The sequence below is a fragment of the Ziziphus jujuba genome, chromosome 9, assembly GCF_031755915.1.
Source record: "Ziziphus jujuba cultivar Dongzao chromosome 9, ASM3175591v1".
NCBI lineage: Eukaryota > Viridiplantae > Streptophyta > Magnoliopsida > Rosales > Rhamnaceae > Ziziphus > Ziziphus jujuba.
This window is the reverse complement of record NC_083387.1, coordinates 2,636,029-2,650,131: the sequence shown is the minus strand read 5'-3', so window position 1 is coordinate 2,650,131 and position 14,103 is coordinate 2,636,029. Positions and strand designations below refer to the sequence as shown.

The 14,103-nt window shown below is 38.0% G+C and overlaps 3 protein-coding genes across 5 annotated transcripts; 1 reads left to right on the top strand and 2 right to left on the bottom strand.

The window, feature by feature from the left end:
• The first annotated feature begins 847 nt into the window (after positions 1 to 847).
• LOC107425996 (probable indole-3-acetic acid-amido synthetase GH3.6) lies at positions 848 to 4,797 on the top strand. The gene is made up of 4 exons (XM_048481322.2): positions 848 to 1,721; positions 1,901 to 2,700; positions 2,861 to 2,968; positions 3,153 to 4,797. Exons 2-4 carry the CDS (start codon positions 2,396 to 2,398, stop codon positions 4,495 to 4,497), a joined length of 1,758 nt encoding a protein of 585 aa, XP_048337279.2. The 5' UTR covers positions 848 to 1,721; positions 1,901 to 2,395; the 3' UTR covers positions 4,498 to 4,797.
• Positions 4,798 to 4,859: 62 nt separating this feature from the next.
• LOC107425997 (sugar transporter ERD6-like 7) lies at positions 4,860 to 8,910 on the bottom strand. 3 transcript variants are annotated; one of them, XM_016036073.4, is made up of 18 exons: positions 8,620 to 8,899; positions 8,437 to 8,499; positions 7,889 to 7,978; positions 7,716 to 7,775; positions 7,536 to 7,601; positions 7,364 to 7,429; positions 7,188 to 7,263; positions 7,004 to 7,068; positions 6,800 to 6,892; positions 6,602 to 6,682; positions 6,428 to 6,512; positions 6,213 to 6,256; positions 6,071 to 6,133; positions 5,905 to 5,964; positions 5,754 to 5,807; positions 5,583 to 5,642; positions 5,385 to 5,499; positions 4,860 to 5,207 (listed from the first exon to the last, which is right to left on the bottom strand). In XM_016036073.4, exons 1-18 carry the CDS (start codon positions 8,800 to 8,802, stop codon positions 5,092 to 5,094), a joined length of 1,440 nt encoding a protein of 479 aa, XP_015891559.2. In that variant the 5' UTR covers positions 8,803 to 8,899; the 3' UTR covers positions 4,860 to 5,091. The 3 variants fall into 3 exon arrangements, with proteins under 3 accessions (XP_015891559.2, XP_048337281.2, XP_015891561.2); XM_048481324.2 differs by lacking the exon at positions 6,602 to 6,682 and having other exon boundaries at positions 8,620 to 8,910; XM_016036075.4 differs by lacking the exon at positions 7,364 to 7,429 and having other exon boundaries at positions 8,620 to 8,908.
• Positions 8,911 to 11,041: 2,131 nt separating this feature from the next.
• On the bottom strand, positions 11,042 to 13,896 carry LOC107425987 (probable LRR receptor-like serine/threonine-protein kinase RKF3). Its single transcript, XM_016036065.4, has one exon. It carries the CDS (start codon positions 13,403 to 13,405, stop codon positions 11,426 to 11,428), a length of 1,980 nt encoding a protein of 659 aa, XP_015891551.2. The 5' UTR covers positions 13,406 to 13,896; the 3' UTR covers positions 11,042 to 11,425.
• Positions 13,897 to 14,103: the final 207 nt, after the last annotated feature.

Sequence of the window (14,103 nt, the reverse complement as noted above, 5' to 3'; positions counted from 1 at the left end):
GTTGGTATGGGAGAAGCGGAAATGGTTAATTTTGGAGCTGCTTTCCTTTTTGGCAGCTTTTTCAATATTTATATGGTTTTTCATTTTCTATCCATTAAAAGTACTTTTGAACTTGTTTTACTTAAAGAGTGGTTTTTAATTGCTACTTTACCCTTTTAGTTCAGTAATAAACAGGGTAATTTCCTCTTTAATCATGAAAACAGGGTAATTCACCATTTCAATAAGCATATATGTCTATCTGGTTAAAGTTAAGGGCCGAAATGGAATTGCAAAATTTTCGTGTTTGTTCCTTATCCAGCGAAGTCATAGTGGCCCAGCCCAACTCAAACTCTATCCAAAATGGAAAGTTGATGGAGAATAGATTTATCAAATATCTCAAATTAGATATATTCGACTTCAAATATCTGAACTATATTTTCTACAAAACCTTGTAGGTTAGATGATAACTAAAATGGCTGAGCCATAAATAACAAAATCAAACTCTGGTTTAGCTATTAATAGGATTACAGAAGCAACACGAAAGTGGATTTAATGATAAAATTCACACATTTCAACTTTAATACCCTTTTTATTAGCATCTAAACTCGATTTCTTCTCATTGAAAAATTTTGAAGAATCTCATTATAAATTTCATCTCAGCTATTAAATTTGTATATTTACACAAGAAACCAAAAGCAATCAAAGTCTGACCTTTATTAGATATTAGCAATTAGCAGTATTGAATCTCTGTTTATACTAAAATGGCTAGTCTTTAGTCTCTTTGGTATTTACCGAAAATCCATCAAATTTTCTCATCTAAAGCAAAACCCCAAAGCTGCTACCTTTTTATGATGTATCTCTCTCCTCAATCCTCAATGGCCATCATCACCTTCACCATCACCACCATCACCACCACCATCACCATCACCATCATCATCACCATCCTTATCGATCAAAAACCTGGTAGTGGATTCACGGTCTGCACTCTGACTCCGTACAACAGAGCGGCGTTCGTTCCTCCTTACAATTAACTCCAGCCGTCCATCCCTCCTCACGTTCTCAAGTACGAATCTTGGCCGTCCATACCTATCCAACGTGGACAGCAATGGTGGGAAATCCTCGAAGCTCCTACTGTCTCTCCTCCTCATTAGCTCTCTTTCTTCTCTCCTTCTTTTCAACGATCTTGACCTTGTTGTGTCCAACAGCTCCACTGTCAGATCACTACCACCGCCGCCGTGTGCTCTTTCGCTCGTGCTCTCAAACCCCAGGCTTTCAGTAAACATTTCCAATCTGCGCGTTTGATCATGAGCAGAGCCATATATAGGATCTTGATCATCGTCTTGGAGTGTTCCGATCGTGTCAGCATATCTAGTTCCACAGCCGGAACCAGTTTCGTCAACTTCCATTGCATCATCGGTAGCCGAAGGAGTATTCCGCCTGCCGGAATTTCCAGAGGCAAGAGATTCAAGAATGTTTCTTTCCGGCTGTTGCTTGTCTTCGTCGCCGAGTATGTTCGGCATTGTTGTTTTTGGTTGTTTCGCCAAGGTCAAAAAGAAGAAACTGTTCGAACTTCAATGGAGTATAGTCTCTCTACTACGTGAAATATAGTAGTTACTCAAATACGGAACAACGACGTCACAACAACCCAGTACCTGAATCTTGAACTTCAATGGCTCTACTTGGTGATGGAAAATTTAAGCTCCATTGAAGAAAACCCTCACTTTTTTAGGCTAAACTTGGGGGTAAGAGAAGCTATTCTCAACGTAAGACTCCATTGATTCCGTTTCTTGGCTTCGTTTCCCCAAATTACTGATTGCCTCTTTGCCAATTCGTTGATCTCTCTTTTTTATTTTTCTTGAAGATTTTCTCGAGAAAGTCGTGAGGAATTCTTTCTTTTTTTTTTTTTCTTTTTTTTTTTCAGAGAGAAATCAATGATTGATTACTATCAGCGGGGGGGAGAGACTCAGTGAAGTGGAAGAATACCAAATTCCTTCAAATTTATATAGGAGGTGCTGACATGGCATTGAAGTGCATAACGGCCTTCGATGAGCTGGACACTCCCGGGTTTTTCCTCTCATCTAAACGATGTGTCGTTATTTCGATTCGAGCGTTGTCGAATATCGTTTCCATGGTCCTTTTAGGCTTACGTTTAGTGATGGGCCCTAATTCCCAAGCCCAACATAATTTTCCAAAATGGCCCACTTGACGGCTGGTAGAAAAGGGTATATTTGTCTAGCCATCAAACTTTTCAAGATTCAGAAAGCGGCGGATTGTCATTTTCTAGTTTCTACGACTTGCCGGTCGCTCCGATAGAAACTCCGCAACAGAGGGGGCAGTTTCTAACCTCCACCAGTTGAGAGCACGAGCATAACCTGCGCACCGGCTTGATGCTCTTTCTTTCCATATTATGGTATAGATGTCGGACGAGGAGCTCTTGATAAAACTCGAGAGCACTACGCTGGACGCCACGCGTCACCAGCTCGAGGCGCTTCAGTCAATACTTAAACGCAACAGCGGCGTACGTTATCTCCAGCGCCATTTCCAACGCTACAATGCTCCGATCGACGTGGCAAACTTCCGGCGAGCCTTGCCATTATCTAGCTACGAGGATTATTTTGATGACATCAACCGGCTGGCCGATGGCCCCCTTGATCATGATCATGATCATCGTGATGATCAGCCTCTTCTCTCCGTTGACCCTCTTGTTTGCTTCTTCTACAGGTAATATTCTTGATTTAGCTTGGTCTTTCATTAATTACAGAACTTGTCGTCTCCATAAAAATTTGATCTTTATGTATTACAAATAAAAAAAAAATAATAATCTTTATATTAATTTTTATTTGGAGTTATTTATTTATTTATTTATTACTGGGTCGTGAAGTTCTGGGACTAGTTCCATGAAGCCCAAGTTGATACCTTATTATGATTCATCACTCTCAAAAGCAGCCTCCCACTTGGCTCACCAGGGCAGCGTCGCAATTCATAGAAGGTAATTCACTCCAATTTTTACCTTTTTTTTTTCTTTTCTTTTTTTTTTTTTTTTTTTCCCTTTTTGGTTTTTTTTTTTTAGTCGTCTTTGCTGTTGTATTAACCAGTCTACCGAATTGGTTTCCTCTTTTTCATTTCCCTCCCCCCCCCCCCCCCCCCCCCCCCCCCCCCCCCTTTATGTATAGGTTGTTTCCTCCAAGGCCCTCGGCCAATAAAGTCCTGTGGTTTATCTATGCTGATAATGTTACGATTACCAAAGGTGGTTTTAAGGTTATGGCTGCGTCTTCATACCCTTTCCACAGTAGCAGTAGAACCAACTTGTCTCAGTTAACCGTTAGTGCTAGTCCCAGGGAAGTCATTCTTGGATCCAATGTTGAGCACCAAATGTATTGTCACCTTCTTTGTGGCCTTAGGAACTCCGATTTCATCGATGGGATTCGTGCCCCTTATGCCATTGGCTTAATCAAAGTGTTTTACCTTCTAGAGTCCAAGTGGGAGCAGCTCTGTGATGATCTTGAAAATGGATTCCCCAGTTTTGAGATTTCTGATGCTGCAATGAAAAGTTCTGTTACTGAGGTTCTTGGTGGTCCTCAACTGGAGCTCTCCAAGAGATTTCGGTCAATCTTTCAGGAAGAGAATTGGGGTGGGATTGTGAACAAGTTATGGCCAAATGTTCGATATGTTAGGTGTGTTACCACTGGAAGTATGGAGCAGTATTATCCAAAACTCAAGCATTATGCAGAAGGTGTACCTCTAATAGGTGGAGACTACTTTGCCTCAGAATGCTGTGTGGGTATTAACTTGGATATTATGCAACCCCCAGAGACAACCCGATTTGTTATGCTTCCAACTGCAGCCTACTTCGAGTTTCTTCCATATGATCCCAACAAGATTGATGCTATCAGTGAAGAAACAGTAGATTTCTCCGGTGTTGAAGTGGGAAAGATGTATGAAGTGGTAGTAACTACTTTCAGAGGATTTTACAGATACCGTTTGGGTGATATTGTAAGAGTTGTTGGTTTCTATAATTCATCTCCGCAAGTGGAGTTTGTGATGAGAGCCCCCAAAGCTCTTTCTGATATAATCACTGAGAGGGACTTGATGTCTGCAATAGAAAGTTTTAAGCTTGTGCTGAGATATGAAATGGCTATAGAAATTACAGAATTTGCTAGTTTTTTGGATTTGAACTTGAGCCCAAAGCGATTAAAGGTGTTTGTAGAAGTTAGAAAGGAATGCATGTTTAAGCAAGAGAAGTTGCAGGAGTCAGTTGTAGTTCTAAGGAGGATTTGTTCTGATATTGAGTATAATTTGGGAGGCCTTTACAAGGTGCAGAGGGATAGAGGTGAAGCGGGTTCTTTGTGGGTAACTGTAATAAAGCCTGGTAGCTTTGAAACACTATCGCAGGTAGCCATTGAAAATGGAGCACCAGCAAGTCAATATAAACCACCTAAGATAATAAGAAATCATGAAATTGTCCATATCCTTGAAAGATCTGCTCTTGTTACTGTATGCTCAGATTTTGTGGAATAATTAAGACTCCCTAGTAACGGAGAAGCCAAAAAGAAGAAAGAAGGGAATTAAATTATGCTCACGGGGCTCCTACACCGTTAACTTCTTCTGCTGTCCAAAATCTGCTGTTTGTGATTAAGTGAAAAATTTCATGAGATTATAGCAAAACTCATTGGATTTATATACATCATACATGTGCCACACTGATAAGAAAAATGCAAAGAAGCAGCCTAATAATGTTTAGGAGATTTAGTTAGTTATATTAGAGAAAACTGTTTTTTTTTTTTTTTTCTTTTTTCTTTTTTTTTTTTTTTCTTTTTTTTCTTTTTTTGTTGTTTTAAATCAAAATAAGGGTTCATCAAAGTTCAGTATAGTAACCTCCCTTTTATGAACAAATCTTGTTCAAGCTTTCTATTATTGATATTTTCTGAGAGATTATGAGAGCGTTTGGGGCTCTTGATCTCAGATGGGCTTGATACTGTAGTCTATTTTATAAATATACAACGTTTAATCAGTATAATCCAACTTCCAAAATGTCTAATAGATTCTTCAAATGAGAATTTCCTTGAAAGAATGCTCTTTATTGCTTTTTTCATTCTTCTTTTCCTCCATTTTCTATGCATTTATAGATGCTTGGATTTGTTCCAGGGTTTTCCCTTTGGTTTCAGGTACCACCCCTATAATAAAGAGTATAGCTAGAGCATTGATTGCTGCATAGAGGATGAATGTACCTGAAAGCCACATACAGCATTGTTAAAATTGACAGCAATTATATCTTGGAAGGTTACCAACCATAAAAACATGCGAAATTTGAGACTCCAAAACTCTGTTTTTTGAGCAAGATGCTCAAGTTGCCAAAATTTACTCCCTTCTAATGGAATAAGGAAGAAATTGGTATTTTCATTTACCATATGAACTCCAGGACATTAGATAGTTGAAGGTGTAGGAGCACAACCATGCACCAAACCAGTTCACTAATGTTGCTAAACTTCCTGCTTGTCCTTTGATATTTATAGGGAATATCTGCAACAAAAACCAATTCTCAAAAACGATGGTAAAAATGATCAAATTGTACAATTTATAAAACTTTTGTGGATTTTATTTACCTCAGACATCACAACCCAAGGAACTGCTCCCATTCCCACTGAAAAAGATGCTATGTACAGCTATAGTAGAAAGAAAAAATGTTAAAAAAAAATAAAAATAAAACATAAAACTTAAAACTTAAAATTTTGGTCAAGAATGAATAATATGATTCGAGAAAGCTGATGATTTACCAGTATACCAGTTACTGCAAGTATAGGAACTGCATTGAGTGATAATTCATGAACCTGGTTCACAAAAAAGGAGTGGTTTTTCCAATGTATTGAATATAAATATATTGGACAAACCTAAAGGAAATTATAGCGTTCAAAATTCGACTACTACCTTCAGAAAGAACGACACGGCAGTTATGATACAGGCTGCTACTAACCCTGACCCAGAAACCTATAACATGCATTGAAAAAGATTAATATCCCTTTTAAACATAAAATGGGGAATATAAGAAATCAAATTTTGATAATAAAAAAATGTAGGATACACTCCAATTTACCAATAATAGAGGCTTTCTTCCAACTCTATCAATCATGGCTGCACCAAGGCCAGTAACCACAACCTGCAAGAAAAAAATTATATGCTGTTTCTAAGGGAAAGAAGTAAATGTATAGGGAATTGAAAGAGTGAGAATTGGAAACCTGAAGCAAAGCATAGGTTATAGTTCCCACGGTGGAGGAAAAGCCTGAGATGTTAGAAACATAAAACTACATATCAATTCTAGGACTGAATTACATTGGATTTTTGTGCTATAGGGGTTCGAGATGTTTTATTTTTTCTCTTGGTGTCTCATGTAAAGGCTCGAATCAATACATTTTGAGTCTTTTTTAATCAATCATTTTTTATGTTTCTATACCTGCTGTCTCAAAAATGTTGCTGACATAGAAACAGATTCCATTGATTCCTCCAAATTGTTGACAAACCATCAATCCAACTCCTATCTGGTCATTAAAATAGTGCATAAGTTCAAAAAATCAACCGAAAGAAAGATAAATATAACTTTCATGATTGGATTATAAGGAAATTATACAATGACTGAGCGCAAGTATCTCCTTTCAAACAAATCCAGAAGTTTGGCTTTTGGCAGATTTTCAAGTGTTGCTATATATTCCTGTCAAAATAAAAAATATATGTAGTTTTCTCTCTTTCATATATATCATCTTTAAATTGCCATAAACACATTTTCAATATCTCCTGGATTTAAAAGTTGAGAATTAGATATAAGGACCTGGATTTCAGCTGCCTCATGAGATATATTTGCATCCTTGCCACGAAGTTTCTGTAAGGAAGCTTCAAATTCTTTTTGACGTCCCATCTTTGCCTGCAGTGATAATCAGGTTAACTGAGGTCTATGTATCAATTTATTTCAGCCTCCGTCATTCAGAGAACACGGAATGGCAGAAAATGATTGTTTCATGTTTTTTCTTCTTACCAGCCATCTCGGAGATTCTGGAATGAAGAAGAGACCAATGAGCAGAACAGCGCATGGGATAAGTCCTGCAAGCACTTCCACCAGTGAGTGGATGGTATTCTAACTTATATTTATGGTCATGCAAGAATCATACACTGACAATTATCACTATAGTTGAAGCCAAATTTTGCTTAAGAAATTAAACCTGTTAAAGCTAGAGCCCTCCATGACAGTACATTCCCAATAATGAAGGAAACAGACACCGCAGCACAGATCATGAACTGGAGAAAAAGAACAAAGAATTAACCAACTGCCAAGCCTCCTTCTTTTAACATGGTTGGCTTGGTTTCACTTGACTTAAAAATTGGTGAGCTTCTTCACCTGATTTACAGCTGTCAATGCACCTCGAAGATCCTTGGGTGCAATTTCAGCTATTAAAACAGGTACCTTGACATAGTATCCATTGCAGGCATTAAACTTATTAGTATTATGGGTAGGAAGTAAATGTTATATCAAATGGCATGGACTAAAACTACTAGAAGGAGAAACTCACCACATAAGAAAAAGCTCCCATTCCATATCCTGTTGCCAATCTTCCAATGTCCAAAGATAAAGCTCCCTTTTTTAGCATTCAAAAGGTAGAAGATGTATATGATTACATTTCTTGGAGAAGGGGTTTGAATTACACTGCCAGTAAAAGCTCAGATATTCTTAAGAGTAAGATAATACTCACCTTGGCAAAGTAAATAGCTAGCCACCCTGCTACACCGAAAGCACTATACACTCTCATGGCCTGCATACAAACATTCCATGTCAGAATCATTTATCCACCAAAACATAAAAAACACAAAACGCTGAAAGCTGTCAATTTATGGTGTGTGATCAAATTGGATTCAAGTTCAATACCCCTTTTCGACCAATAAAATCAGCAATGGGACCACTTGTGATTGCACCGATCATTGCACCAAAAGTCAATATGGAGCCGAATACAGAATACTGTGTAAAGAGATATATAAATGAGAAGAGAATGAGTTTCGAAAGAAATTCGTATTAATACTATATACACTCTATTCATTCAGAATTGGCAGTATTGCCTGCAATTCATTGTCAACCTCGTTTCCTTCCAGATATATAACATTTTTCATTCTTTCTGAGAGAGTGCCTTATTTATAGCTTTAGATAACTTTTCCCCTTTTATATGATAAGTTGGCCATAGTTGGATCCTTTCTTGCAAGTACTGACTGTTAGAGTAAAAATCAATGGAAGTATAAAGCCATGTCTTGGAAGCCATGAGAAACCTTATTGTGACTAATTAGTTTCATAATGAAAACGTATAAAAGTCACAAACTGCGTATAGAAAGGAATCTTTATCTTATTCAACAACCATCTCTCCGTAAGTCTTAATTTTTCTCGTTTACCTATTGAAATCAACGTATAATCAGCAGCTTAATTACCTCTGATAATGTTAGACCGAGATCTTCCCTTATAGCAGTCTGAGTAGGTGATGAATAACCCGCCTTTCAGTTCAATAAGAGTCTCATCAGCACTAAAACAAAATCGTGTTTTTGTTTCCAAAATGGCATATATATATATATATATATATATATATATATCCTGAAGTGAGACTGAGAACTTACACAGGATCCAAATTCATAGGAACCACAAACTGCAACAATCGTGTAGAAGTAGACCATCCATGGATGTCCTTTGCTGCTTTCATCATGATCTTCTAATCCATCTGTCAGGTTCTTGTTTTCCGCCATGAGTGGCTCCCTTATCTCCTCCTCCACACCATGCTCTACATCCTCTTTAATGGGCATGTTTGCTTGCTCTATCTAAAATAAGCTAGAGTCGTTTATCTGGGGTTTCTACACAAATAGCAAAAAGAAGAAGATTCAAAGAGATGGACTAGGATTTAAGGAAGTATGCAATAGTGGAAACAGAGGAATTTCATTTCCTCTAATAGAAAACATTCATGGATACAACAATTTACCAATAATTTCTCTTAAAGGATAACCAAGTGGGCAATTTTCTCTTAAAAAAAAAAACCTTAAAAGACTTTAACTTGCTCAAGTTTGCTGCTAGTATCGTTAAAAGACAGAGAACAAAATACTAGTCAAAATGACTGAATCATTTCATCTGAATTTGGGAGTATAGCATAGATATTTGTCGTTTGCATGCATTCTGGTAAAATCGCATGCTGCATTGGAAAAACAGTATTATGGTGTGGAACATATACATTTTTTTTACTGATCTTTTTTTTCCAACTCTGTAAAGGGAAAAAAAAAAAAAAAGGAAAAATACTTCTTCATACTTAAGATACCAGTTTCATTTCAGAAACAATTAATGGAAAAAAAAAATTACTTAAAATGGAGGTAAAATGGTTAAAATGGGAAAGATAACGATATCTGAAACAATAGACAGATAGATAAGAGGGTAAAATGACAAGTTCACAAGTGTCAGTGTTATTGTTGTATATTAAAATTTATATCTCATACGTTTGAAGTACAGAGTAGTGTTTGTAGTCCACATCAAGTGGTGGAAATTTAATACTATTTTTTCTCGTCTTCATTTGTGGTGGCCGTGCATGTGCCAGCTGGAATTTAATCAACCGGCATTAGAGATCGATTTGGATTTCGGAAGATATTTAGGCATTGGAGGGAAGAACATAGTCCCTTTCTTGAATTCCCACCTACCGTTCCTTCGTGTACTAATAATTTGCTTACAACTTTTTGATTGTCTGCTTCTGATTTTTCTCTCTTTTTTTTTTTTGGTTTTTTTTTTTTCATGAACAAATCATATTGACAGCTACAAGATTCGTTTCAAATTAACTCTATTATATGTCCAATGCAATGGAAAAAGATCGAAAAAATTTTAATTTCAGTTACTTAAGGATTAACAAAATAAACTATTTAATCACCATGCAAAAATTATTTTTTTTTCATTTGTTTATTATTTATTATTTATAAGAACGGTTAACACAAAATTATAAAAATGATAATTAAAAAGAGGCACAGTCATAGTTAATACTGATATAATCAGGCTCACGGAAATGATGACGGACTTTCTGACGTTTGTCCCAAATTGACTAACAATCCAAATGGAAGACAAGAACAGCATTAAAATGAAATGACGTATTTTGTAATTCCACCATCAAAATTGGTGGCGTTCTAAATCAAATTATGGAGTTTGTAATTTTGTGTATGCTTCTGAAAAAGACGTCTTCTGAAAGAGCAAGTTGATTGAAACACGACGAGTTTCTGAGACGTGGAGTTTAGTTTTTTTTTTTTTTTTTTTTTCTTTCTTTTTGGCTTAAAGACCTGGAGTTTTTTTAAACATGTGAAAGGTGGTGCCGCTAGATTCTTCTAGCAACAAAACAAATGCAGATACGGTAACCCTTTAGATTCTCTCATCGTTTTTGAATTGTTCCACTTGCAGATGGTAACAAAAAACCATTTGGCCCTACTTCCACACCCATTTTGACTGGAGCCCATAAGAAAGTAGATGGCAAGACCATAAATTCAGGCTAATCCAAAGATAAATTTTTTTTTCAAACCATAACTAAAGCAGGTCAATCCATAAACTGGAGAATTTACAGGTCTATTACTGAAGCAGTTGACTGTCACTTGAATCTTCATTTATGTTATTCCATTTTTAATTTGTAGAAAAATAACACCACCCCGTAACATACAAAAGGTAACCAGAATACCCAAATATGGCACATGAAAACCACCAATAGAAAATAGAAAATTTTGTAAATTAGACTAGTAATTGTTGTCAAGTGAAATAACCTAAATTTGCAAAAATGCTTAACCCATTGAACAAGTATGAGAGGGATGGAGATAGGCACACACAGAGGAGTCGCCTAATTCACTATCTGTCACCCTCTGGAGCACCTAAGGATAAGCTAAAGATGATAAGGACCACAGATATACATAAAAACGGGCTGTAACAACAAAACAGATCCTGAATCTTTAAGTTAGCACCGTGTGAAGGGCTTTACGTAAAAAGGCAGAAAAATTAACAAGAAAACATTCATCAAAAAGGCACAGCTCCAAGTTAATTACTTAAAAATTTCCTTAAGAAGAGACACGAAAATTACAAAAACAGAAAAGAATATGTAGCATATAACTATTACATACAACCCTACTAGCTGGAGTAGGGTATGAGCTATGGTACAACTACTATGCTAGCATCTTTGCATTTGCAAATCATAAAGCTTCCAAACACACAATGGTTTCCTTAAGTAAGAAATGATTCTCAACTAACAGCAAAAATTCTGTACCCAGTTCGCACTATTTCACTTCAAAGAATCAACTCTATAATGCATCTATCTTAATCTGTACAATGAGAGATGCAAAGTCCATCCCTGCGTGTAAGCCAAGAAACAAACAAAGCATACAAATTAGTGGAGAGTGAAAACAAACACCACCAATTTATCTCTCACGTCAAGTTATACAAACCCCGACTTCCAATATTGGAGCCCGAACTCGCCCCTTCCGACTGTGACAGCTCTTCTACTCGGGAACCTGAAGTTTGGCTTTCTTCCTTGAGTTCCAAAGGGCGATCACTTTCATATGTATATGAACTATAACCTCTAGGACTCACGAGCGTACCCGAGCCGCTAGTGCTCACAGATCTTTCAATGTCACTAAGCTCAGCTACCAGGGGAATTGGCCGTTCTGGAATGGAGGGAAGTGACATGTCCGTTTCCAACATTTTCACAGCCTGATCCATTGTTGGCCTAGCATACAACTGCGGATGAGAACAAAGAACTGCAACTAATACATACTTCTCTAAAACCTGAGGTGGACCTTTGTCTGGCATATCATCTTCAATGACATCTAAAGCTCTGCCATCGCGCACTAATGACCAAGCCCAATCAGTCACAAGGGAGGGTTGATCCTCATTACCAACAAGAAGTGCTTTCTTCCCACTTAGAAGCTCAAGAAGCACAACACCAAAGCTATACACATCACTTCTCTCTGTCAACTGTCCATACAAGGCGTACTCTGGGGCAACATACCCCATAGTTCCAGCAACCCTGGTGCTCAAATGTGTCATTCCCTCAGGTGTGAACTTTGCAAGTCCAAAATCCGCCACCTTGGCTTCAAACATCTCATCCAAAAGTATATTATTAGCTTTTATGTCTCTGTGGATAATTCCAGGTTGAGCCCCATAATGCAAATAAGCCAATCCTCTTGCGGTCCCCAGTGCAATCTTCTGACGAATTGGCCAACTAAGTTTCTTCTCCTGATAACCAAATACATGGTCGTGAAGACTACCATTCTTCATCAAATCGCACACAATGATTCTCTGATGACCCTCCATTGGAGTTGTGGCAATACAATAGCCTCTCAAAGCAACAAGATTGACATGTCTAACACTGGCAATTACCTCAACCTCATGAGCGAAACTGGCATCCCCAGCAGCGGAACAATTCTTGAACCTCTTCAAAGCTACTTCGGAACCATCTGCCAGTACCCCTTTATACACATTCCCATATCCTCCCCTACCAATGATATAATCCCTAGAAAAATTTCTAGTCGCTTTCCTAATCTCATCGAATGAGAATTTAACCAAATTGGTGCTTCCACTAATGGACTCTAATGCAGAACCGAATCCCACCTCTCTACTACCCAGTCTCCTCCTCTTCATCTCAGAGCGCTGACGTTTCTTCCACCACCAGAACCCACCAATTACGAGCAACAATACAGAAACACAACAAATCACAACGACCACAATCACAGTCTTTAGTTTATTCTTACTAGAGCTTTTGGACGTGAATTGAAGCAAGTACAAACACTCGGCGGTCCCTAAATCTGTGGGTCCAAGATAATTCGCGAAAGCCCCAGCGTAAATCGAAGGTAACGCCGTGCAATCCGATACGTTTCCGACGGAAGGTCCGGTCAAATACGAAGCCTGAAGGTTGGACAAGCTTGTAGTGCACGAAGCGCAAGGAGAGCCATTAGCGAGCGACTGGTTACAGTTCTGGACCACAGTATCGATCATGGATTTGGGAACTACGCGCTCGAATTCCGTCCTGTTGTTGATGTTCATACAGCCCTCGGAGATCCAGCTGGTCTGGAATCCGCACGACGATCGAATATCGAAATTCCGAACGTAATCGTTAAGAAAGAGCTGGAAGGCAGACCAGCACGACTCGTCGGAGTTCAACGGAGGCGCAAAGTTGTTTGTGGCCCGGAGATAGACGGACTTGACGAGCCTCAAGCTTTGAATCACATATCTGCAAGTGGTTGGGACATCCAAATTGGGGCGGCCGGCGTTTGAAGCCAGCTGCCGGATGACGGTGAAGTTGAGAGGGCATGATACGTTGCCGTTTTTCTGGGAGAACGATGGGACCGGCAAGCATAGAAGTAACAGTGCGTGGAGAATGAGGAAGAAGAACCAGAAGCGGGACATTGGCGTTGGGCTAGGGTTTGAGTTTCATGAAAGGAAAAGCATGAGAATGGAGATGGTGGAGTAATTGGAGGTAGTTGTGGAATTGGCATTTGACTAACAACTGAATCTTCAGCCAGCGAGTTTGACACTCCATTTTTTTTTTCTCTTACTTTTCTGTTTGGAAGAGTGGAAAAGTGGTATGGAGCAGATGAGACAGAGAAAGTCACAAGCAAGTTCCTAAGTTGCTTCTCGAATGGCCCAACCAACGGCCCATTTCTAAATACGACAAACGGGCCTGATCTATTTCAATGCCGTTGGCCACGTCATCGTCAAACAACGGCCCGAATTTATCCAAGTAGGAGAAATTATCAATGGGAAATATATATTTTATTAGCATTTATTGCTTAAGAGTTTAATAAGTTCAATAAATATATATTCATTAATCCGTGTGAAATTGTACTTCTGGTTAGATTCGCTGAATAAATGTATAAATAATTGTCACGTTTTAAATTCTTCTAGTTGAAATTAATTCGAACAATAGTTAATTATATTTAAATCCCCCAACTAGCATATTAGAACGGTTGGATAATTCAACTATACAATACGATTTGTAAATAGTCAAATAGTGTCTACGTATATTACCCCAAAAATAAAAAAATAAAAAAATTGTGTGTACATATTCTCTGAGCTTTGGCAACCACATAATTTTGCCCGAATAT